The sequence below is a fragment of the Chiloscyllium plagiosum genome, chromosome 1, assembly GCF_004010195.1.
Source record: "Chiloscyllium plagiosum isolate BGI_BamShark_2017 chromosome 1, ASM401019v2, whole genome shotgun sequence".
Taxonomy (NCBI): domain Eukaryota; kingdom Metazoa; phylum Chordata; class Chondrichthyes; order Orectolobiformes; family Hemiscylliidae; genus Chiloscyllium; species Chiloscyllium plagiosum.
In genome coordinates, this window is record NC_057710.1 from 108,126,041 (window position 1) to 108,152,863 (window position 26,823).

The window sequence follows — 26,823 nt, forward strand, 5'->3', positions numbered from 1 at the left end:
GCATAATATTAAAAACGAGTAGAAATATTGTGAATGTTCTTAGATGTATGCATCATGAAATGGAGAAATGCATGTGATCATAGTGTATACAATTAGAATGGAAGAAGATCGTTTAACCTTCTCTGCCATTCAATAAGGTCATGCCTGATGTTTGTTTTGAGTTCCACTTTCCCAAATAACCCCAATTAAACTTTGATTTCCTTGCTTAGTAAGCATCTATCTCTGCCATTAAAATTATTCAATGACTCCTAGGTCTACCACATTCTGTGGCAGTGTTTCCAAAGTCACCTTCAGAAGAAACATTCTCCTTATTTTTAAAACTGTGTCGCCTAGTTCTGAACTGACCCACAGGAAGACTTTTTTTCTGCATCCACCTTGGCAAGACCGTTCAGGATCTTATACGCTTCAGTCACATCACCCCTTACTTTTCTAAGTTCCAGTGTAAACAAGCTGAGTGTGTTCAATTTCTTGGCATAGGACAACCCACTTATTCCAGATATCAAACTAGTAAACCTCCTTTTAGCTATTGTTGATGCATTCGCACCCTTCAATAAGACCAAAACTCCACATAGTGTTTTAGATGTGGTCTCTCTCACCAGTATTTTGTCTAACTGAAGCACAGCATCCTTATTTTAAATAGTTCAACAGAGTACGTCATAAATTAAAGCAAGACACGCAGTGAAACTCTGTGTGATAAATTTGCAGGCTGCTGCGTAATTGGAATTGTGAAATTTAAGTTTAGTATTTTCATTATTTGATTAATACATAGCATGACTTTTACTAATACCTCAAATTGCTTAGCAGAACTGTGGATTTCAAATTTTCAAAAGCAAACCTGTGGTATGTCATGATTATTTGCTTTGTTTGGTAATATCACTGGATTGCTACTAGAATTTTGTGTATAGAGTTAACCCAGGAGAGATCTGTTGTATAATTTTATTTCTAGGTACATGACTGATGGTATGTTGCTTCGAGAAGCTATGAATGACCCTCTACTAGAGAGATATGGGGTAATCATCCTTGACGAGGCCCACGAGCGTACACTAGCAACAGATATTCTTATGGGTGTATTAAAAGAAGTTGTGAAGCAAAGATCAGATTTGAAGGTAATGTTTTAGACCAAGAAAATGAAGGTTCTGTACATTGCATCTGTTTTTCTGAGGCCTAAGTTCAGACAATTGTTGACTGATCATTTGCCAACCACGGTGTGATGCTTTAGTCTGAAGACTAAGGAAAGAAGATGCCTTTAAATAAAATCTCTGAACATCTCAAAGTGCTTTACAAACGTGCAACTGCTAATATGTAAGGAAAAGACTATGGGCACATTTGGAAATGGCAGTGCAGTGCATTGCCAGATAATTTTTGCTTTAAGTGATGTTGGTTGAGGGATGAACATTAGCTGTATTATCATCCAGAATTTCCTGCATTTCTTTTAATAAGGCTTTGAATCTTTTACATTCACCTGAGAGCAGAGAGTTGGTCTTGATTCAGCATTTGGTCAAAATTCAGTATTTTTAGGACTGGACACAGGAGCAGGTCATTTAGCCCCTCCAGCTAGTTCCATTATTTTAATGAGGTCATGGCTAATCTTTGCCCTACATCCCTTGATACCTGTGGTTAACAAAAATCTGTCAATCCCAGTTTTAAAAATAACAATTGCTATCATCAATTGCGAGTTGAAGAGGAGAGTTCCATCCTAAGAGGAGAAACCAGTTTGTTTGGTTGGCTAGTGTGTATTGCTGGATAATGCCAGTGATTTTATTCTAGTCTCCATACTGAATCAGTCTTCCTGCTGTTGCCCCATTCTTACATTATGATTGATCCAGTGTTAGCCCTCTGACAACTAGGATGCTATGGGAAGAAAGAAAGGTATCGCTCCAAGTTTTTGGACGATTCCCCCTTCCTAGACGCTGCAACCAGCAAAAAAGCTATTTCCCTTAAGAGCATGAAATGTTTGATCAAATCACCCCAGATTAAATTTCAGGTAATGCTGGAGTAGGTGTAATCCCTTCTCTAAATTTAACCTTTGCAGAACTGTTATCATTCTAACAAATGTACACTGCGCTGGCCCCAAAGCCAGTGTATCTTTCCTGAGGTGTGCTGCCCAGTAATGTGCACAGTGCTGCAGGTAGAGTCTCACCAGGCCTTTACATAGCTGACGCATGGCTTCTACACACTTGTATTCTGTTGCTCTAGATTTAAACAGCATTCCATTAGCTTTTTAAATTATTTTCTATATCTGTTTGTAACATTTTAACAATTTATGTACCAGGACTTCCGCTTTTTAATTAAGCTTTTGTCATTCAGCAGGTATACCCTATTTTATCATTTTTGGGTCCAAAGTGAATGTGCCCTTCTGTACTTACTTGCAAATCCATTTGTTGCATGTTTGTCCAATCACTTAAATTAACAAGGGAGTGAGAGAGTTTTATGCTTCGCACTGCCAACAGTGTCGCTTATTTTTAATAATGCCAAATTTTGATAAGTGACTTTCTATTGCATTTATGTCATTAATGAATAGTTAAAGCACAAGCCCAAGTACAAGCCTTTGTGGGATATCACTGGTCATATTCTGCCAGTGAGAGACCTCGAGCTCATTTCTGAGAAGGTGTCGTGTCGACTTGAGGAGTTGACTCTTTCTATCTTTGCGGATGCTACTGGAACCCTGGTGTTTCTCCAGCATTTTGTTTGTTTCAGATTTCCAACATCGACTGTATTTTGCCTTTATTCTAGTATATGCAGCAATGTTTTCTCAATTTAGGCAGGTCATCTGGCTGTTGTGACAGTTTATCTTGCTCTATCTACCTTTCTATTTCCGCTTTCCCTTCCTTCATCAATCCCCCATACAGAAGTTTTTCTTGGAATTCTCTCATGGGATGTGGGCATCGCTGGCTGGGTCAGCATTTATTGACCATCCCTAGTTGCCCTTGTACAAAAGCCCATCTTCCTTATGTAGATTCTATTCCAATTCTGTTCTTTGGGCCAAGTTGAGTTATTTCTCTCTACTCTCATTACCTTTAGTCAAGAATTCATCTGAAAGTTTCAAAAATGAAGCATGTGAATATTTGACTTGATCCCCTCATCACCTGACTCCTCAAGCCCTGCCTGCTACATAAGGGGACAAATCAGGAATGTAAAGGCATCCTTTGCACTTGCCTGCAGCTTCAACAGCATTCAAAGTTTGAAGCCATTAGGGGATAACTACATTACCTGAAAACCATCTGGCACCACATCTACATATATTCAGTCTTTCCATGATAGGTATTCAGTAGTGGCAATGTATGCTATCCACAATTGCTCTGCTGAAGTTCACCTTCCAAACTCTTAACCACCTCCATTTAGAAGGGCAAAGTCAGCAGATGCCTAAACCCCTCCATGCCACACTGTGTTCTGACTTGGAAGTATATAGCTGTTCCTTTACTGTCACTGGGTCAGAAACTTGGTACTTCCTACCTCTACCTACACTAAATAGCCTGTAGCTGTTCCCGATGGCTGTTGGCCACCCCCTCAGGCCCAGATAGCAATTTTCACATTCTGCAAGTTAACCAAAAAAAGGATATGTGATAAGTCTGTCTCAAGTGAATCATTGTGCAAACTGCTACAGAATTTGACTTTCTGACTGTGCTGTTGGAATCAGTATTTTGTTCAAATCAGCTCATTTTGCCGCCTTGGGTCACTTTTGTGTGTCTGTCCTTCAAACAGTGTGTGGATATTGGCTTTTACTTTTGATTAATCGTCAGGTTTTTTAAAGTATTGTGTTCGGTTAAAAACACTTAAACCATTGCATATCAAATCCAATGTTAATTTCGCTACAATTGAAGAATAAGTGAAACTTACTTTGTTTCCACCCGCGAACCACGTGCCTGAAGTTGTAAACACCTTCTGATTATGTAATTAATGTGAAACCCTAAAACCTCTACAGTGGGACAGATATGCCCTTTTCAATGAGGGAAAAGATGAAACTAAAATTAAACAAAATAGATCTTTTGAATGAATGTACAGCCTGAGATTTTCTGTAAATAAAACAACTAGTCACATTTCAACATTTCCTCTTTGCTGGTTCTGCAAATGACCATGATGTCCTGGATTTAGGTGGAAGGGGTAAATTACCTGAGATTTCTGATCCTTTGACTTTATGATTTATTTTAGGAATGTGTTTTTGTGGATATTGGGTTAAAGGCCGGATGTGGCAATATTGTGACACCCTTTTAAGGTCAAATATGTTATCAAGATGCATTTGTCTGAGTTCACGGTGATTATTTGGAAGTGGTACTGTCTCAAAAGTGGAGTAATTGACAAAAGGAACCTTTATCAAAATAATGCAAATTTACTAAACTGAATCCATGAAATATAGAGTTTAAGTGCAGGTGATCTATAATACAATGGATCAAAGTAAATCCTTATAAAACTTTCACAAACCAGTCTGACCGATCATCATGTCAAAATTGTGCTACTGTCTACAAGGTTCAGATGACATTCGTTTAAAAGTCTTGCTGTTCAGGGTTCTAGTTTCAATCTGATGAATGACAACCTCTTGTGTTCCTGATGAATTATTACTTAGCAGCTGTTAAATTCTAGCAAGTAGTCAGTTGCTGTATTTTACCAAGTGATAAATAAGTCTCTATATTAGATGCACAGTCCTGCTTCATGCTGAGTGGTTTGGTTATTCTATTCTTGAAGGTGGTTTAAACTGAGAAACCTGAAAGCTTTTTTTTATGTTCAGTGCTAATGTTTAATTTCACAGCTTTACAATTCTTCATTTGATAATAGATTGCTTCCATGAGACATTTTTATATTTTGCAAATTTTAATGGTTGTCTTTTATAATATGAATTGAGACTAAATTGTACACTTTCTTTCAGATTATCATCATGAGTGCTACACTTGATGCAGGCAAGTTTCAGGTCTACTTTGATAGCTGCCCACTGCTTACCATTCCTGGCCGTACACATCCTGTAGAAATATTCTATACCCCAGAACCGGAGAGGGATTATCTAGAGTCAGCGATTCGAACAGTAATTCAAATCCATATGTGTGAAGAAGAGGAGGGAGATGTTCTGCTTTTCCTCACAGGTCAGGAGGTAAGAATTGAGATTTATTTGCATTTCAAAATTGAATTGTGTCAGGAAACCAGGGTGTGTGCAAACTATTTGGATAGGCATGAGAAGTCACAAAGGTATAAATGGTTTGGAAGTGGTGCCCAGGTAACTAAAATGAACTTCAAAATAAGGTGGACCATGAAGGAAGAAACGGTGGGAAGCTTGACAGAAAGGCACAGCAATAATCATGGGATATTTTAATCTATGTAAAGACTGGCAAAGTCAGTTAAGCAAAGGTAGCTGAGATGATGAACGAGTCAGCTTAATGTCAGTCAGGGAAAAGTTTGGAAGTTAATATTAAAGAATTTATTCCAGGACTTTTGCATAAATTCAAAATAATCGGATTCAGTAATCAGATGGTTTGTGAAAAGGAAATAAATTTTAAGAAATCCATTGGAGTTAATTGAGGAAGTAACACATGCTGTGGATAAGAAAGAACCAGTGAGTGTGCTGTACTTCCATTTCCATGCACATTTAATAAAACGCAACACGGAAGGTTATTGTGGAAATTAAAAACTCATGATGTAGCTGACAGCATATTCACATGGGTAGAAGGTTGGCTGTAGCGGAGAGGGCATAAATGAAAATCTTTTTCTGATTGGCATAATGTAATGAGTGGTGTGCCACATTGATCATTTGCAATTTATATAAAAGATGCGGATGAAGGGACAGAAGATAAAGTTGCCAATTCTGCTGATGACACAAAGACAAGTAGGAAATCCTTGGGAGAGTCCAACAGACCTTTAAAGAATCATAAAATCCCTACAGTGTGGAAACAGGTCCGTCAGTCCAACAAGTCCACCCAGACCCACTCCCTGACCCTATTTTATATTTAAGCCTAACTAATGCACCTAGCCTACACATCCCTGATCACTGTGGGCAATTTAGCATGGCCAATTCATCTAACCTGCACATCTTTGGACTGTTGTGGAAACTGGAGCACCTGGAGGAACCTCATGCAGACACAAAGAGAAGTGCAAACTCCACGCAGACGGTCGCCCGAGGCTGGAAACGAACCCAGTTCCCTGGTGCTGTGGGCGGCAGTGCCAACCACTGAGTCACCGTGCCATCCCATTTGTGTAAAAGTTTCAGGCCGAATCATTTGCAGTAATCTTCAGCTAGAAGTACCTAATGGATGATCTGTCTCACCTTGCTGCAGTGGTCATTAGCATCACAAAATGCCAGTCTACAGCCAACTTGATTCACTCCACGCAATATCAAAAGCTATGGGCCCTGACAACTTCCAGCAGTTGAACTGAAGACTTGTGCTTCAGGACTTGCTCCTCTAACCAAGCTCTTCCAGTACCATTACAACAGTGGCATCTACCCGTCATAGTGGAAAATTGCCTAGGTATGTCCGGTACATAAAATGCAGGACAAATCCAACCCGACCAGTTATTGTCCCATCATTCTACACTCCAACATCAGTAAAGTAATGGAAGTTGTCGTCAGCAGTGCTATCATGCAGCACCTGTTCCGTGATACTCGGTCTGGGTTCCACCAGGGCCATTCAGCTCTTGATCTTATTATAACCTTAATTCGAATATTGATAAAAGGTTAAGTTCCAGAGGTGATGTGACAAACCCTAGCAAAACTGGAATCACTAAGTAACAGGGGTTACTCTGCTGTTAGAATCATAACTGATACATAGGAAGATGGTTGTGGTTGTTGGAGGTTGGTCATCTCTGCTCCAGGTCATTTTTGCAAAAGTTCCTCTGTAGTATCCTAGGTCCGACCACCTTCGTTAATGATCTTCCCTCCATTAGAAAATGAGAAATGGGAATGTTCACTGATAATTGTACAATGTTCAGCAGCATTCATGACTTCTCAGATACTGAAGCAATTCATGTCCTAGAGCACTAAGACCCTTATCCAGGCTTGGGCTGACAAGTCACAGCTAATATTTTCACCACATAAGACAGGTACACAAGACCAACAAGATATGTTCTAATCATTGTCCGTGGCATTACAGTCACTGAATTCACTGCTAGCCACTCTTGTGGAGGGGGGGTGGCGGTGGTGGGGAACATTAATATAGATGGCAAATAATTGAGGCAGAAGGGCTTATCTTTGTGGTACTCTACTGGTTTCATTTTTCCAACCTGAAGATTTTATCTTTGTGTTAGCTAATATTCAATTTGTGCTAATCAGTTACCACAGGGCCCTGAGCCCCCTCCTTTGGTCAGTAATCTTATATATGGCACCTTTATTGAATACCTCAAAGTCCAAATAACCTAGATCTACAGGTTTCCTGTTATCAACCCAGCTAGAACACATGCTAGACTAATGGATTCATAGTTCCCTGCTTTCTGTCTTATTTCTCGGAATAGGGGTGTCGTGTTGGTGGTGCTCCGGAATCCAGCGAGCACTGGAATATTTTGACCAAAGCCACCTCCTTTAAAACCCTTGTGAATTGTTCATGCTTAGTTCCATTAGTTTGTCAATTACTTTGTACCATGTGGTAGAGATTGTTACTAGATCTTTCCTCCCGTTAGTTCCTTGCTTATTTGATGCTTTGCAATGTTTATTGCATCCTTCACCATAAAGACCTTTGCAAAATATTAGTTTAAATTATTTGCCATTTCACTGTTCCCTGTTATTAATCCCTCAGTTACATCCTCCAAGGGTCCGACCTCAACACTCTCGACTTTTTTTAATACACCCATAGCAGATCTTGCTGTTTGTATATTTCTTGCCGATTTACTTTTGTATTCTTTTTTTCTCCCTCTTTAGCCTTTTAGAAACCAGTAGTCGATGACTAAACGATTCTCAGTCCTCTGGCCTACCGTTAGTTTTCATTACTTTGTACACTTGCGTTTTTGATTGAATGCTCTTTTTGACTGCCTTTTGTTAACCTGATCTTCAAATTCTTCTTTTTGACCAGAATAAACTTTTGCTGTTTTGGAATATTTGCTTAAATGTTTGCCACTGCTCATCCACTGACTGACCCCTTTGTCTATTTTCCTAGCCCACTTTAGATGACACTTTCTTTAGATCCCTGTAATTGTATTAATTTAAGTTGATGACACTGGTTTGAGACCCAAGTTGCTCTCCTTTTAAACTGAATTTGAATGTCCTACCATGTTGTGATTTCTGATCCTTAGAGGATCTTTAATGCGCGATCTCTTATTAATCCTCCTTCATTATGTGTTACTACAAGAGGAAAGCAGGAGAATGGGGTTGAGAAACATAGTCGTGATCAAATGGTGAAGCAGACTTGATAGGTTGAATGGCTTAATTTGGCTCCAAAACTTTATGGTCTCACTCGTTCTAAAATAGCCTAAATTTAGGTAGGTTCTACAATGTAAGAACCAATCCTTGATGCACTCTACAGACGTGTTTTTCATGTTAACCCTTGTCCATCTGATTAGTCAATATGCAGATTAAAATCACCCATAACAGTTGGAATGTGTAAGAAAGGCACTACATTATTTCCTCTAATGTATATTGTCCTGTAGTGAGGAAGCTCTTTGAGGGCCCAGAGACACTACCCGTGACTTTGTTTTTGCTTATTTCCACCCAGCTGATTCCATATTGTGAATCTTTGTACCTTAATCATTATTCTGCACCACTGCGATAACTTTTGTTTTTAACAAAGCTTACCCCACCTCCTTTTGCCTATTTTTCTGGAATGCTGCATACCTTGAAATGTTGAGTTTAGGTCACACTGCAGTCACATCAATGTAATATCTATCTAATCATAGTAAGTCAAGTGCTGCATTCACCTAAAGAGCCTTAAGTTTTGACTTGTCACCATTATTACTTGATCAGATTCTAAATTCTGTTTCACTCTATATTTGTAATCCCGACCTGTCACATTTTAATTATCAGTCACCTCTTCATTACTGTGCACCTCTGCTCTCCAGTTTTTTTTTGTGATTTTGTTTTAAGCTGAGTAGTAAGAGGTTGCAGAGCCTTGAAATGCAGTGCGATCTGGATGTCCTCATACACAAGCTGCAAACCGTTATTTAGTTTGTTTTTAGACCTAGAGTCCCTACAATGTAGAAACAGGCCCAACAAGTCCACACCGACTCTTTGAAGAGCATCTCACCTAGACCCATCCTCCTGCCCTATAACCCTACATTTTCCATGACTAATGCACCTAACCTACTTGTCCTTGAACACTATAGGTAATTTAGCATGGCCAATTCATTATGCAAGTAAGTAACTATTTGGGGAAGCGAAAGAATGTTATTGTGTATTATGAAGAGAATTGAATCAAAAGTAGGGACATGACGTGCTTCACTTGTACAGGGCACATTCCCAGTGCTACGCAGTTCGGCTGAAGTGCACTCCTCTGGTTTTGTCCATATCTAATTTAGCTCCAAAATCTCCATCAGTGGCTTCCTTTCCTATTCCTGCAGTTACCTCTGGTGTCTCCCAACAACGTGTGCTTCGACCCTTTGTAATTGACGTGCTGTCCCTTGCCCATGTCTTTCAAACCTGTCAGTTTTTGCATGTATGCTGACAATACCCAATCATATCTGTGTTCCATTGTCTTTAAATTGTTGGGCTATTTAGAAAGCCTCCAGTACTGACTGAGCAGAAACGTTATCCAAATCAATAGTGGCAAGACTGACACCATTGTTTTACTACCTGCCACAAACTCTGCTTCCATGCCACCAACTCGTCTCTCTCCATGGCTGCTAGCTGAGGGGAAGTGATGGCCTAGTGATATTATCACTGGTCTGTTAATCCAGAGACGCTAGTAATGTTCTGGAGAGCGAGGCTCAAATTTGAATTCAATAGAAGTCTTGAATTAAGAGCCAAATTACCATGAATGCATTGCTGTTTGTTGGAAAAATCCATCCGGTTCACTAACATCCTTGAGGGAAGGAACCTGCCATCCTTACCTAGACTGGCTTACATGTGACTTCAGACCCGCAGCAATGTAGTTGATTCTTGGGCTGGGTCATAAATGTTGGCCCAGTCTGTGCTGCCCACATCCCATAAATGAATAATAAAACAGATTGTGAGCAACCGTGAGTTCTGAGGTAAAACGTTCAACCGTAAGCTTGCTGTTGCCATGGTAGGTCTGTTGGGAAACCATGGTATATTCACATGCACAGTCAAAACGAGAAAACCTGCTGAAACCATCCTTCCTCCTTAGTTTTAGATCAGAGTGCTGTAATATACGCTGTCTAATCTCTATTCTATAAACTTGAGGTTATCTAAATCTCTGCCCCATTTCCTCTTGTACTGGATATCATTCACTCTCAGTCCCTACTTCACTGGCCTTTTCCTGGCTCTCCATTTCATATTTCTCATCTTTTGAACTGAGCTCTTCCCTGTTTTGGAGATCTCGCTCAGCCTTTGAAATATCTTCACTTCTCTCGCTCTGGCCTCTCGAGCATCCATGATTTTAATTGTTCTGCCATTAGTGGCCGTGCTGTCAGTTGCCTGAGTGGCAGTCCCAGGACATCCTTCCCGAACTCCAGTGTATTTCCCTTGGATTTCATGTCTTTAGACACTATTGAAAAACTGTCTCTGATCAAGCTGTCAGTCTTTTGCCCCGTTGTTTCCGTATGCAATTCAGAGTGTTACTTTGTTTAATAACACTCCTGTTAAGTACCCGGTGATGTTTTATTTTAAAGCTGCTGTATAAATACAAGTTCTAATAAATTTCATGGCATTACTGCCCTGGGAATTTCGCTACAGTGAAACAAATTAGTTATGTCCTCAGGAGGTGGAAATAACACATAACATATGTTCTATTCACACTTCGTACCTCATGCTTACCAAGAACGGAACAATCAGTTCTGAAATCTAATGCCAAAAAATGTTCTGTGAGGAGGATGCTGTATCATTTCGGATGTTGGATATTCTTATGTGAGGTGTTGTGTAAAAACTATCCTTATAGTGCAAAGCAGGAGGCTAGAAGAAGCCAGGCAGCATCAGGAGGTGGAGAAGTTGGCATTTCAGGTGTAACCCTTCAGGACTGTGAAGATTGCAATATTTGGGTGCAAATTTGACAAAGCTACATCTTGTAACTTCATGAACGTCATGCATATCTTAGTATCATGGAAGATGGTAGCTCCCTCATGTTTTGATCCTTAATTTATAGGCTAGAATTCTGGTGTTGTATTCTTGGACTGTCACACAATCAATTTCGACCTGTTCTGTTGTTTTTAAATAAGCATGTTGTAAACTAGGATGGATGTTCCATCAGGCACTCGGATGTGCAGTATTAAGATTTATATTTCATATTTAATTGTCAATATTCAATATTCCATTAACAGAAGTTATTGCTTCATTTAGCCCATATGTTAATTTCAAAAGACTAACTTTGACATACTATTGCACGATCTAACTAGAAAGTCGATTTCCTATTTTTGGTACCAGAGAGATTAAGGTTGTGTTAGCTAAGTCCTATTAATTTGTAGCCTGTTAGAATGAAGATAACTTTCTTCTGGAACTTCACTGCAGCTGTGATTGTCATTCTGTCCTAATTAAGCTTCAAATATTAATCATTTTCAGGAAGACCTTTTCTCAAGGGAGAGAAATGTCTGAAGAAAACTAGAAGTTTTATAGTTTCATCATCTTGGTTATTGCAGTGTTAAAAGAACTGTATTTTATAAAATTACTTGGGGATTTGAAATAACCAAGTCTCCAGGTATTAGGAAAAGCCTGATGTTCTCTGTGAATTACTATAAAATATATTTTTAACTGCCCTTGGGCTGCGCACTTCCTCATCGCCAACTCCAGAGTTTTATAAAGTGCAACTGGATAAATTGAAACTGACTTCATCTTTCTTCCATCAATGTGAATTATGATTTCCAGGCTCTCTCCAGAGTATATGGTGATAATTGCATGTTTGCCCCAGGTATTTATGGAACTAACTTGGTGTTGAAGCATGATATGACCCAATAGAGTGTCTCTACTTTTGTCTTCCTACTATTACCTGCTCATAAATTTGTAACAGACTTCATCCAAATCAAATTCTCTATCACTCACTATATTCAGCCAGAAGAGCAAAGTCGATCCTGCTGAGGGCCCTACTATCACCAGTGATCATCAGCTATTTCTATTTATTCCATCTGATGATCAAAATGTAGCTGAGCAAAACGAATAGAACCAAGGTTATGGGCTCTGCAATGTCCTGTCAGTAGTGTGGAATGGGTTGCAAATCAACTGGGCTGCTTTTGTACTGGATTGTGTCAAGCATTTTAAGTGTTTTTAGAACTACGCAAACAGGTGGAGAGTATTCCATTACATTCATGGCTTGTGCCTTGTAGATAGGTGCTTTTGAGAGACTGGAGGTGAGTTACTCACCACAGAATTTCTAATTAGAGTCATGGAGATGGACAACACGGAAACAGACCCTTCGGTCCAACTTGTCCATGCCGACCAGATATCCCAACTCAATCTAGTCTCACCTGTCCCATATCCCTGTAAAACCTTCCTATTCATATACCCATCCAGATGCCTTTTAAATGTTGCAATTGTACTAGCCTCCACCACTTGCTCTGGCTGTCCATTCCCCACACACCACCCTCTGCGTGAAAAGATGGACCCTTGGGTCTCTCTTATATCTTTCCCCCCCTCACCCTAAACCTATGCACTCTAGTTCTGAACTTGCCCACCCCAGGGAAAAGACTTTGTCTATTTATCCTATCCATGCCCCTCATAATTTTATAAACCTCTATAAGGTCACCCGTCAGCCTCCGACGCTTCAGGGAAAACAGCCCCAGCCTGTTCAACCCCTCCTTATAGCTCAAATCCTCACCCCCGGCAACATCCTTGTAAATCTTTTCTGAACCCTTCCAAATTTCACAACATCCTTCTGATAGGAAGGAGACCAGAATTGCATGCAATATTCCAAATGTGGCTTAACCAATGTCCTGTACAGCCGCAACATGACCTCCCAACTCCTGTACTCAATACTCTGACTGATAAAGGAAAGCATACCAAACGCATTCTTCACGATCCTATCTACCTGTGACTCCACTTTCAAGGAGCTATGAACCTTCACTGCAAGGTCGCTTTGTTCAGCAACACTTCCTAGGACCTTACCATTAAGTGTATAAGTCCTGCTAAGATTTGCTTTCCCAAAATGCAGCACCCCACATTTATCTAAATTAAATTCCATCTGCCACTCCTCATCCCATTGGCCCATCTGATCAAGATCCTGTTGTAATCTGAGATAACCACCTTCGCTGACCACTATATCCAATTCTGGTGTCATCTGCAACCTTACTAACTGTACCTCTCATGCTCACATCCAAATCATTTATACAAATAATGAAAAGTAGTGCATCCAACACCGATCCTTATGGCACTCCGTTGGTCACAGGCCTCCAGTCTGAAAAACAACCCTCCACCACCCTTTGCCTTTTATCTTTGAGCCAGTTCTGTATCCAAATGGTTACTTCTCCCTGTATTCCATGAGATCTAACCTTGCTAACCAGTCTCCCATGAGGAACTTTGCCGAGCGCCTTACTGAAGTCCATATAGATCACGTCTACCGCTCTGCCCTCATCAATCCTCAATTACTTCGAAAAACTCAATGAAGTTTGTGAGACATGATTTCCCACGCATAAAGCCGTGTTGACTATCCCTAATCATTCCTTACCTTTCCAAATACATGTACATCCTGTCCTTCAGGATTCCCTCCAACAACTTGCCCACCACCGACGTCAAGCTCACTAGTCAATAATTCCCTGGCTTGTCCTTACCACCCTTTTTAAACAGTGGCACCACGTTAGCCAACGCCCTGTCTTCTGGCACCTCACCTGTGACTTCCCACGCATAAAGCCGTGTTGACTATCCCTAATCATTCCTTACCTTTCCAAATACATGTACATCCTGTCCTTCAGGATTCCCTCCAACAACTTGCCCATCACCGACGTCAAGCTCACTGGTCAATAATTCCCTGGCTTGTCCTTACCACCCTTTTTAAACAGTTAGCCAACGTCCTGTCTTCTGGCACCTCACCTGTGACTACCGATGATGCAAATATCTCAGCAAGAGGCCCAGCAATCACTTCCCTAGCTTCCCACAGAGTTCTAGGGTACACCTGATCAGGTCCTGGGGATTTATCTACATTTATGTATTTCAAGACATCCAGCACTTCCTCCTCTGTAATACGAACATTTTCAAGATGTCGCTATCTATTTCTCCATATTTTATATCTTCCACGTCCTTTTCCACGGTAAACATTGATGAACAATACTCATTTAGTATCTCCTGCGGCACCGTACAAAGGGCGCCTTGCTGATCTTTGAGGGACCCTATTCTCTCGCTAGTTACCCTTTTGTCCTTAATGTATTTGTAAAAACCCTTTGGATTCTCCTTAGCTCTATTTACCAAAACTATCTCATATCCCCTTTTTGCCCTCCTGATTTCTCTTTTAAGTATACCCCTACTTCCTTTATACTCTTCTGGGGATTCACTCGATCTATCCTGTTTATACCTGATGTGCTTCTTTTTTCTTAACCAAACCCTCAATTTCTTCAGTCATCCAGCATTTCCTTTACTTACCAGCCTTTCCTTTCACCCTAACAGGAATATACTGTCTCTGGATTCTCTGTCTCATTTTTGAAGGCTTCCCATTTTCTAGCTGTCCCTTTACCTGCGAACATTTGCGCCCAATCAGCTTCTGAAAGTTCTTGCCTAATACTGTTAAAATTAGCCTTCCTCCAGTGTTAAGCCCACTGCTGATTGTAAGTTAGATAAATAAGCTGGGTTTTTGGTATATGGGGCATAACTTTAAAATTTAAGGTTATCTTAAAACTGGGAAATGTCAACTAAGCAAGCTTGGGTGAAATTGACACTGACCCTTGCATATGAAGTTTAATGCAGGAACATGTGAAGCAATTCATTTAGATAGAAGGAATGAGAAAAGTCTACATATAAAGATAAAAGGTGCAGTTTTAAGGTGGATGTGGAAATGGAGACATGAAGACTTGTGTACACACCATTTGAAGTTAGCAGGGCAAGTTGACATGGTTGTGACAAAAGCACCTGTCAAAGTTCTCTTTACAAAGGGATACAGAGAACAAAAGTAGGGAAGTTGCATTTAGTCTCATGAAGTATGAGTTTATACCTTAGTTGGAATAGTTTGTTTTTAATCATTCATGGAATGTGGACGTTGTTGGCTGGGCCAGCATTTATTATCCATCTCTAATTGCCTTGAGAAGGTTGTTGTGAGCTGCTTTCTTGAAAGTCCATTTGCTATAGCTAGATTTCTCAGTGCCTTTAGGGAGGGAATTCCAAACTTCTGTCCCTGTGGCTCCAAAAGAAGGTTGATCTGTTTTGAAGACAGGATGGTGAGTGGCATAGAAGGGAACATGCAGATGGTAGTGTTTCAATGTATCTGCTTCTAGATGATAGTTTTGTGTTTAGAAGGTGCTGTTCAAGGGGTTTTGTTGAATTTCTGTAGTGCATTTGTAGATAGTATACACCGCTGCTACTGAACGTTGGTGATGGAGGGAGGGAATGTGGATGTCATGCAGGCAGTGTTGTCCCGGATGGTATCAAGCTGCTTTGTGTTGTTGGAGCTGCAATTATCTCGTCAAGTCAGGAAAATTCCATCAAGTGTTGTAACATGTGAATTACAGATAGTGGACAGGCTTGGAGGAGTCGGGAGCTGCACAGTTCCTGCCTCTGGTTGGCTTTTGGAGCCATAGTATTTATATCATTAGCCTTGTTAAGTTTTCATTCAATGGTAGGCCCCCAGGGATGGTAGTGTGGGAATTAGTGATACTGTTGAATGTTTCAGCATCTGAGGAAAGGTTTGTGCATTTCATTTTCTGCAGAAGAGATTTACCAGGATAGAATCAATGATGAGGATCTTAAGTTTCATGGAAAGATAGGAAAACCTGGGACAGCTCCTCTTAAAGCAAGAAAAGAAAATGAGACGAGATTCGGAGAGGTATTCACAGTCATGAATAGTTTCAGGACAGTAAATTGGGATGAACTTTCCAGTGGCAGTAAGGTGATCAGATAAGGATTTGAGATGATGGACAAAGGAACTGGAGATGGTGTCTGAGGAAACATTTCTTTACTCACCACAAAAAGTAGCTTTGGGTAGAAAGGTGGAATTGGAAAAAATACTTCAGAAAAATTCCTCCATACCTTTGAGGAAAGAATAGGAGAGCAAGACCTCACTTTTGGGGTCTAAGATATTCAACGTATAAGTACTAAAGCACAGAAAGCTGTGTGTCTTCCTATTGTGCTGCATCATTTGACAATTCTATGCATTATTAATTGTAATTACATTCAAGCAGCTAGAGATCATTTTGATCCTGAAGCCTATTCAGCCATTTTGTAACTGTGACTGATCTAGGCCTACCACTTCATAGCTGCCACTGAGGAGCCTATGCACAGCTCCTCTGACAGTCTTAAAACCCTTTTTCTATTTCTTACCAAAGAAGGGTTTTCCTACTACTTGCTTAGGTTTTATTTATATCATTTTATTAAGCATTAGTAGGGTTTTACCCATAATAATTAATGTTAGTCCATGCCCTCTTCTATTTTCCCAATTTTCCTGCACATCTTCTTTAATCTGGTATATTTAATTATTATTCCTGACCACCTTGCAGACATGAAACTCAGTAACAGTTAATGTTGTCATACCTTTAAGTCAGGTTTGTGATTGTAATCTGTTCAGTTTGTTCTTTGTGCTGTACATTTATATAAAGAATGCTTACTTGGGCCACATGCTGTACCCTGTCCACCTCCTCGGTTTTACTTGCACGTTTTTTATAAACTCAATTACTTTGCATTCTTTTAGTCTTTGTTGACCTCCAGTGCATAAAACACAACCTGTGTTTTATGTCACTCCCTTTGTTTGCTTATTTTTGGACTAATTTAAATTACTTACCCAATTCTATGTGCAAATATTTCTTAATTTATGCAGCCAACCTTGAAAGTAGACTTCATTTATTTGCAGGTGTAACCAACTGTTTATACTGCAAAGGCTCATTTCCATATGCAAATTCTAATTGAGGGAAACATTTGCCATATGTACCTGTTGGCTTTATGAAATAAAGGTTAAATATAGGGTTTTAAAATTGATATTGTTTAATATAACAGTAAAACATTTTATTGATGAAGGTTTCCTCTGAGGTAATGTAATAAATCATTAAAAATCATAATTGCTTTGACTTCATTTGCAAAGCATTTGTAACAAACAAGACAAATTACTGACAAGAATACCACTAAGGTTTGGTCTAGTAGCCATCACACAGATAGATAGCTACATGGTAAACAAGGTTGCGATGTAGGCTAACCTAATTACAGAAAAGATGTGGTCAGTCTATTACTATTTCCATCAGGAAAAAAAAGGATTTTAGCCCAAAAAAGCAGGATGTTAAAATCATTCTGAAGTGAGAAAAGGCAGAACACAGCGGTGGGTGTAATTTATAGGCCCTCCCCAATGGTAATCAAAGAATTGGGCATGGTAGGTGTCAAGAAATTAAAGGAACATTTAGAATGAGGGTAATACAATAATTCTTATTATAGGCTGGGCTAACCAGATTGGTAAAAGTGGCTTGGAGCTGAAAATGTGTTGCTGGGAAAGCGCAGCAGGTCAGGCAGGATGCTGCCTGACCTGCGCTTTTCCAGCAACACATTTTCAGCTCTGATCTCCAGCATCTGCAGTCCTCACTTTCTCCTAAAAGTGGCTTGGAGGACAAGTTTATGGAATGCATAATGCAGTTTTCTAAAAGAGTAAATTGAGAAAGCAACTGGGGAAAATGCTATTTTAGATTGGCTATTGTCCAGTGCAATAGAGCTCATACAGTAGTAACAACACCGTACAGGAGGCGGTTATTTGACCCATCATGTCTGTGCTAACTCTCTGAAGAAGCACTTCAGCAAGTGCCACTTCCCTGCCTTTTCATAGTTCTGCACATTGTTCCATTTTAAATAATAATCAAGTTCCCTTTTGAATCCCTCACTTGAACCCAGCTCCACCACACACTCGGGCTGTACCTTTGAGGTCTTGACTACTTGCTGCGTTTTTTTAAGAAAAAATTAATTTCATGCCACCCAATTCTCAAATGAGAAGGGTTTCTCCTTAAGTACTTTATCCAGTCCCCTCAGGATTTTGAATTACTGTTAACATATGTCCTCTCAACTGTCTCTAAAGTAAACAGTCCCAGTTTCTTCAATATATTTACATAACTGAAGTTTCTCGTTGTTGGAACCATTCTTGTTAATTTGACTTTACCCTTTCTAATGCTTTCACATCCGTACAAAAGTGTGACACGCAGTCTGCAATGCTGAGTAAGTGTTTTATACAGGCTTAATTATCTTTCTTGTTTTGTACTGTGTCCCTAATGATAAAGCATAGGATTCTGAATGCTTCATTAAATGCTTTTGCAAGACCACTCCACACCCCATTACACCTTCCCATGCAATTGCAGATGGTGCAACATTTGCCTTTCAACCTCCTCCCACCTCATTACATAAGCTTCCAGGCACATCTTCCAGTTGAAGACCTGCTCTTCACTCTATCTAGTCAACTGTATTTGTTGCTCACAATGTGGTGGTCTCCACATTGAGTTGACCACTTTTGAGGAACACCAATGTTCTGTCCATAGAACTGACCATGCACTTCAGTTCCCTGGCCTACATCTCTGTCTCAGCCTTTCTGCAGTGCTCCAGTGAGTCTCAACAGAAGCTGGAAAAACAGCTACTCATTGTCCTTTTGGGGACCCTGCTGTCTTCAGGGTCAATTTCAAGTTCAATAATTTTAGAATATAAGCCCTCGTTGAGCCACTTGCCGCAGCCAGGCCCTGTCATGGTACAGGCTTTTTTTTTAGCATTGTCATATAGTCCCTATTATCAGCTTTTCTCTTTCCCTGGTTTACCATCATCTATCCCTTTGTCTGTGAACTGTCTGTGTCTGTGTGTGTGTGTGTCTCTGTCTCTCTGTCTGTGTGTCTCTCTGTCTGTCTCTGTCTGTCTGTCTCTCTCTCTCTCTCTCTCTCTCTCTCTCTCTCTCTCTCTCTCTCTCTCTCTCCCCCTCCCCACCTCTTCAGTGGATACGCCACTATTTTCTAGTTATATTCAGTTCTGAAGGAGGGCTATGGGACTCAAAACATCACTCTGCCTTCTGTCCACCAATCCTGTCAAATGTGCTGAGTTTCTACAGCAATTTGTTTGTGTTTCACATCTTCAGTATTGTTTTATCTAATTTTCATGACGGCTAATATTTGGCTCAGCAGCTGAATCTGTACACACTTCAGCACAGTTTTTGAGATCGGAACAGAAATTCTGTGCAAATTTAAGTCCACATCTTTGGAGCTTAAATAGTGTATTTGTAGTTGAACACACCTCATCTTTCTGAGGATTAATTTGTACAGTTGCTATTTATGCCACTCTGAAAGTGGTTAATTGCCTGAAGTGTTTTGAAATGAGGTTGACAAAATAAGATGCAGTTTAAATGCATTCTATTGTAATAATCCTCATTGAATGAACCTGACAGGGAGGGGAAAAATTAGTGTTGCTTTGCCTCAAATCCTGTCATCATTGATTTACAAGGCTTTTGAATTCAGGCACAATCTCCATATCTTTGACAGTTAGTGTCCTGAATTCAGTCATCAGATTTGAACTGATGATTCATGATTTCTTCCCTGACCATTATCCTGTTCTCTCTTTCTTGTCAAGTGCAGTGACTAATGTTGATGTAAAGTGCCATGGGCACAGTTAGTCCTCTTGTTCCTCACCTGAATGAGCATTCTGTGTGTGCAGGCTTCAGTGGAGAGTGTTGGCAGATGGGTCACAGCTGAGCTTGAATCTATCCTTGTTCAACATCACACTTAGATCTTCCAGCAGGTGTCGCTGCGCAGTGGCCAGGTGTGGGAGTTACTCTGACTCCTTCATAACACTGCAGTACTGAAGCCAATTGTAATACACTCCGAGCTGTGTCGGCTTACAAGAATCAATATTGATGCCATTCTGGATTGTGTGGTTCAGTTTTGCTCTTTATTATTCTCTGTGGTATAGAAGAACCTGGTAGATGATTTGTTTTCTCTGCCAGTTATGCATTTGAGTGTCATGACCTCTCCAAGTGCTGATGATGCTTAAGTAGATTTTTAAGAGTGACTTCACTGCTTTTGATGCTCTCAAATGAGCACGATAATTATTTATGTTGCTGGCAAACAACTTTAATTTTATTGAAAAACTTTTGTGTTTTGACGCAATTGGACTGATACTGGATAACTGGATTCTTCTAGCCAATAGGTAAACAGCACCATTGACTTAGTTTGTGATGGAGGTTGATGTGCAATTGGAAGGATAATTATGCTAACCAGGATAAAGTCTCCCTCATTTTTTTTTTAGCAGTCTAATTCCATGATATTTAGGTAGCCTTGTGTAAGTTCAAGACCTCTTTTGTTTTTGTGAAAGCTCATCTTATGATTGAAAAGCACTAAACTAGGCAAGGTCTTGTTGATCTTATTCTAGCCTGAGCAGATGACATTGCCAGCTTTTCGATGAGGTGTTTACCTGGCTGCTCCACTGACCTGTTTGGAAAGGTCAAGAAGAGCAGCAGAGTGCTCCCAATATCCTCAGTAACACTTTTTTTTATTTTTGGTTATTTTTCTCAGTGCTGTTTATACGGGATTTTTGTGTAATTTTAAAGCCAGACTTTCAGTGCAACAGTAAGACCATAAGATTTAGGAACATGAGTAGGCCATTTGGCTCTCGAGCCTGCTTCTCCATTCAATAGGATCATGGCTGATCCACCATTCCTCATGTCTACTTTGCATTTTCCCTGTAACCCTTGATTATCTGCTGCACCTGATTCCCCTACTGTTCAAGAATTTATCTTTCTCCATCTTAAATATATGCACGGACTCTGCCCCCACAGTTCTGTATGGCAAGGAGTTCCAAAGACACTCACCTCTCAGACAGAAGAAATTCTCCTCACCTCTGTCTTAAATTGGTGCCCTTTTATTCTGAGACTCCCCCCTGTGGTCCCAGGTTCTCCCATTAGGTGAAATATCCTGTTAGTATTAACCCTGTCAGGCCCTTTAGAACCCTAAATGTTTCAGTCAATTGTCACACTCTTCTAAATTCCAGTGAGGAAAGAACCTACCTCATAAGGCAGTCACTCTGTTCCAAGGATCATCCTAGTGAAACATCTCTCAACTCCCTCCAATGAAATTATATCTTTCCTTAAATAATAGTGCTTGCAGTACTCCAGATGTGGTCTCACCAGCACCCTGACAGTTGCAGTAAGACGTCCCTACTCTTGTACTCCAACCCTCTTGAAATAAGAGCCAACATTCCATTATCCTTCCTGATTACCTGCTGCACCACTGTGCTACTTTCCTCACTAATAACAGTGGTTTATTGTAAAACAGTGAACAAGTAGTTTATAAGATGTGAATTGTTAGTTATGAATTGTTTTGAGGATGTGAAAGAAGTCATGTTAATTGTATTTGAGTTCTGAATGCTATTAACAGGTGCCTTTTTGATTATCTTTGGGAATTGTTTATGTAGGGGCAGGTTTTATTCCCTGCTTGACACATACAGATTTCTAATGTGCATTCATTTCCTGTTCAACGTATTAAAGGTTAACATGGACCTATTATCATCATTAAATGTGTTGTGGATGTGTGATAATATGACTTTTTTTTTCAAAACTGTACAATCTAAATGTTATCATTCGAGGTTTCTAGATTCTGAAGACGTTTACACCACGTTAACATGCAGTGATTGGCTTAGACTACAGGACAGTATGATATGTCACCCAAAGGTGAATACCTGGTTTTTTTTTGAATGAGAATCCAATTTGCAAGAGCAGAGGTGGAAAGAATAAATGAATATAGCTTGAGAGAGCGAGAGTGTGATGAAAATATACTGTAGCAAATATATTCAATGCTTATACAAATTAGGAGTAAAATGTTTGCAATTAAGCTTCTGAATTCAAAATCTATTTTGCAGGCAAATTATGTAAATTGCCCAATGATTTAAGCAAAACAGCATTTTAACATTTCTTCCAAGAACCACACTATGGCTTAACACCAGACTATGGTATTATTGAGATTTTGGGTAGCAGTTATTTAAATTCTTAGAAAAATCCCTGAGTACCTTTTTTGTACAGTTTTTTAAAAAAAGTCTGGATTTTATTTCATTTTTTGTTTTGGATGAATTCTTAAAAGGAGTTCTGCTGGAGTTAATTGCTGTTCAAATTTGTATCACTCTGACAGGAAATTGATGAAGCTTGTAAGCGGATAAAACGGGAAATTGATGACCTTGGGCCTGAAGTTGGAGATATCAAAATCATTCCCCTTTATTCTACACTGCCACCTCAACAGCAGCAGAGGATATTTGAGCCTCCGCCTCCCAAAAAACCAAATGGAGCCATTGGAAGAAAGGTACAGTGGTTTTGAGGCAATCGTCTATGGCATGCAGAATATGACCGCTTTGCAAACGATTGCTACTATTTGAGATTCTGATGCGATGCATTGTATCTGGAAGCATTGGGCTGCATTGTTTAGTGCTGATATTATGCGGAACTTAATTAGAAGGCCTCTTTAAGTCTGAAGACTGAGCGATCTCTTTTATTCTCCAGTTTAGAATAAAATATGACAAAATAAAGTAGAAGCACCTTCAGATCTTTTAAGATGGATGAAGTTACAAATTACTTTCTCATTTAATAAATAAAAAGACCAATTTTAATATTTCCAGATGATATTTTTTTCTTTTTTGCCCTTTTTGAAAACCGTTTGATTTCCTTGCTTTGATATAGTTACATGTGATGACCACTGTCCTCTGGACTTTGCTGAGTGTTGATAGGCTGGATGCTTGTATTAAATATAATATCTGAGCCCACTCAAGTGTATGCCCGTCATCTATCATTTATGGGCGGCACGGTGGCACAGTGGTTAGCACTGCTGCCTCACAGCGCCAGAGATCCGGGTTCAATTCCCAACTCAGGCGACTGACTGTGTGGAGTTTGCACATTCTCCCCGTGTCTGCGTGGGTTTCCTCTGGGTGCTCCGGTTTCCTCTCTCAGTCCAAAGATATGCAGGTCAGGTGAATTGGCCATGCTAAATTTCCCATGGTGTTAGGGGTAGGGGTAAATGTAGGGGAATGGGTGGGTTACGCTTCGGCGGGTCGGTGTGGACTTGTTGGGCCGAAGGGCCTGTTTCCACACTAAGTAATCTGATCTATCTGTAGTGATGAGGAGCAGAGAACTTGGCTGACAAAATGTTTTGATTGGATGAATGTAGCCAGGTTTTTTTTTCGCACCAATACTGCTGCTCCATTGGTTTCAGATAACTCCGCATTGGACACGTTCTTTCACCTGGAACCTTCGTGCTCCTTATAGCCGAGACTTTATATTTCAGATAGTCTTCAACTTTGTTTTGTTAAGTGGGTCTAGGTCCCATGAATCTCAAAATAAGTTAATATACAATTATGGCAAGTGATTAGGAAAACAAATGGAGCATTAGCATTTATTGCTGGGGAATAAAAATTTGGGAAGTTTTAATGCAGCTCTACAGTACTTTTACAAGATTACATCTGAACTACTACGTGCAGTTTCAAATGTATTTGAAAAAGGATGTAACTACATTTATAGTAGTCGTAGTAGTCGTTCAGAGCAGATAATTTGTCTCGTTCTGGAGATAAGGGTTTACCTATGGGGAGATGGGGCAGAGTAGGCCTCCATCTGTTGGAGTTTGTAAGGATGAGAGATGATCGTATTGAAATTTCTAAGATCCTGAAGTGTCATAAAGGCAGATGCTGGGAGATAATTCCTCTTGGACACCTTGCTAGCACTTGGAAACATTACTATCATCCTTGTTAGCTACCATTTGACTTTCTCACATTCTTAGAGATGGATGTAGATTGGTTACCAGCCCTACTATCAATAACCTTTTCCTTCTCCTATGCCCACTTGGTCTTGTGATTTTTTTTTTCTCCTTCATCTGTCCCCTTCCATTTGTTCCCAGGCTTTTTATTAAATGTTTTAGCTTTGTTCTTTTGTACAAGGGTGATTAGGATGATGGCAAAATATCTTTCAGCCTCAGGATCAGTCAATGTCTGAACTCATTAATATTTTAGACTACCCCACGTCAGCTAAGAACTCTGACAAGTTCCAACTTGGTCTGAATCTTGGCACAGAGTGTGTGTGGAGAAGAGACTCTACTGTATCTGCATGGTGCAGTGAACTATTTCTAATACTTGTTTTTTTCATCATTAACACTTGTGTATCACGCACAGACAAGTTGAAAGGTTCACAGTTTGCTGTGGCTTCTGCCATTCATAAATGTAGTTGTCTCCATCAACTGCCTGTAGCATGAACGTAGAAATTGCAATGTTTTTGGCATGTCAGTGAATTTTGGTTTTGTTCATCTTTAATCATCTGACAGCTTGCCTTTTAGTCACAGTGAAACTCAGGTCTAACCTGTATCGAAATCTTCCTCTACTGCTTTTTTATGTGTAATACCTCTGCTTCTGATGCAAAGTACATTAACTAATCAGTTAGCCCTGACCTGCCTGTACATTGATATTGGCTATGTTTCAATGCTTGCAGGTCAGAAACTAAAAATCTAGCAGTGAGAAACTCATTTCCTGAATCCCTTTCAAGAATTGTAGACCAGTTAGTCTAGCATTTTCCTCACTCCCTAATGTTAGGCTATGATTTAAAAATAAAAGTAATAACAGAACATTTGGCAAATTTTAACAGAACAAGACAAAATCAACATGGGTTTATGAAAGTAAAATCGTGCTTAACTAATCTACTGGAGTTTTCTTTTGTGGATCTAACCAGTAGAATAGATAAGGATGTAGAGCAGTTGGATTTCAGGTAGGCTCTTAAGGTCCCATCCAAGAGGTAAGTCGGCAAAATTATAGCACACAGGATTGAGGGTTGTATACTGGCATGGATGGAGAATTGTTAGATAGGGAACACAGTGGCAATAAATGGACCTTCTTCATGAGTAGTGGTGTACCATGGGAGGTCAGTGCTTGGAGCTCCAGCTATTCACCAAATGTAATATTTTCAAGTTGGCTGACAATGCAACACAAGATAGGATTGAGAGTTCAGGAGCAGCAAACTGACCTCAGGAAAATCTAGTAAGTTGATTGTGTGGGCAAGCACATGGCAGATGCAGTATAACATGGATAAATTTAAAGTTATACACTTGTGAAAAAGACATTATTTAAATGGTCATGTTGGGAAAAGTGAAAGTACACCAGTGAAAGTATACAAACAGCTACAGCAAGCAATTAGGAAAATGCTGTTTTGGTCTCCATTTCAAGAGGATTTGAGTTCAGAGTCAGGGTGTCTAACTGCCTTGGTGAGATCATGCCTGCAGTATTCAGTACAGTTTTGATCTCCCTATCTAAAAGGAAATATAAGCACCATATAGTTAATCAGAGGTTCATTAGAGATCATTGGGTATGAGGAGAAAATGGTAATGTGATATTAAGATAGAGGATCACCCATGATCATATTCAATAATAGAGCAGACTTGAAGTGCCAAATGGCCCCGTGCTGCTCCTAGTTTCTATTTTTCTCTCTAAAACCTGTATTCACCAAGGTCCTTAGACAGCTACTTCTAAATCCATGATTACTTCCAATAAAAAGGGCATTTGCACCAACCACTCACCATCATGATGTGTATCACTATTTCTTCAATACCATGTCAAAATCATGGAGCTCCCTCCCTCAAGACATTGGAGGGCTACCTACAGCAAATGGACTTCAGTGCTTCAAGAAAGCAGCTCATCACCACGACCACCCCGCGAGCAATTAAAGATGGGCAATAAGTGTTAGCTCAGCCAGTGATGGCCACATCCCAGAATGAGTAAAACAAAATTTCAGTCATATTTTAAAAAAACAATTTATCATCCCCTTTTAAATCACTCTTAACATAAAAACATCCATCTCTACAATATTTCAACTTTTTTTTGAATTTGCAGCTCTTCTAAACACTCTCTGACTCTTGACTTTAGTATTGCATTGATTTTTGTTTTATTCAGTCAGGTCTGTGTGTTGCCGGCTTATCAAGATTAATTGCATTTCCCTAGTTGCCCTTGAAGGTGATGCTGAGCATAGAATTACATACAATGTACCACTTGAAAACATGTTATTTGAGCCAGCGTAGCTCTGTGAGTGCTTATAATTAAGAGCCTCCTCCCATTCTAAGTGCCTTACTTCCAACTTTTCAGAATACCTTTATTCCTTTTTCCCTTGTGTATGCAAAGGTTTTCTTTCAAAGCATCTAAAGACCTGCCCCATCCAAGCCCATTCATAATTTTATAAAATAGAGTTTTATAGAGGACTCTTTGCATTATATTTTCATGCGAAATGAATATTTTCATCCTCCCTGATAGCAGTGCAATCTTTCAACTCTGGAGTAGCCCTGTAAATCACTTATTTTTTTGGTTTTGCATTCTTTCCGGTGCTTCCAGAACAGAATAGTTATTCCTAGCTTTGGTCTGATTCTGGTACTCTATAAGTGTAATAGGATATCTCTACTTTTGTTAAGATTTTACCTGTAGAAATAAATCCCAATCCTTTGCTAGTGTTTTTTGATTGTTTTGCTAGCCTGCCCTCTGGGCCATTAACAGCAGCAGAATTGTGCTTGAACGATGACCATGAATCGTTGTTGAATTCCATCTGATTCCAAACCCATCTGACTTGCTAATATCCTTTAGGGATGGAAGCTGCTACCCTTACCTGGTCTGGCCTACATGTGACTCCAGACCAACTGCAATGTGGTTGACTTTTAACTGGCCTCTGGGCAGTTAGGGAT

General features: G+C 39.8%; 1 protein-coding gene across 2 annotated transcripts in view; it reads left to right on the forward strand.

Moving 5' to 3' along the window:
• The window catches only part of dhx15 (DEAH (Asp-Glu-Ala-His) box helicase 15), a 103,789-nt gene that overhangs the window by 39,927 nt on the left and 37,039 nt on the right, over nt 1-26,823 (forward strand). For both annotated transcript variants that reach the window (XM_043693906.1, XM_043693916.1), the window contains exons 4-6: nt 947-1,106; nt 4,862-5,080; nt 22,264-22,431. In XM_043693906.1, coding sequence (XP_043549841.1) covers nt 947-1,106; nt 4,862-5,080; nt 22,264-22,431 — 547 coding nt within the window. The remainder of the gene's footprint in view (nt 1-946; nt 1,107-4,861; nt 5,081-22,263; nt 22,432-26,823) is intronic.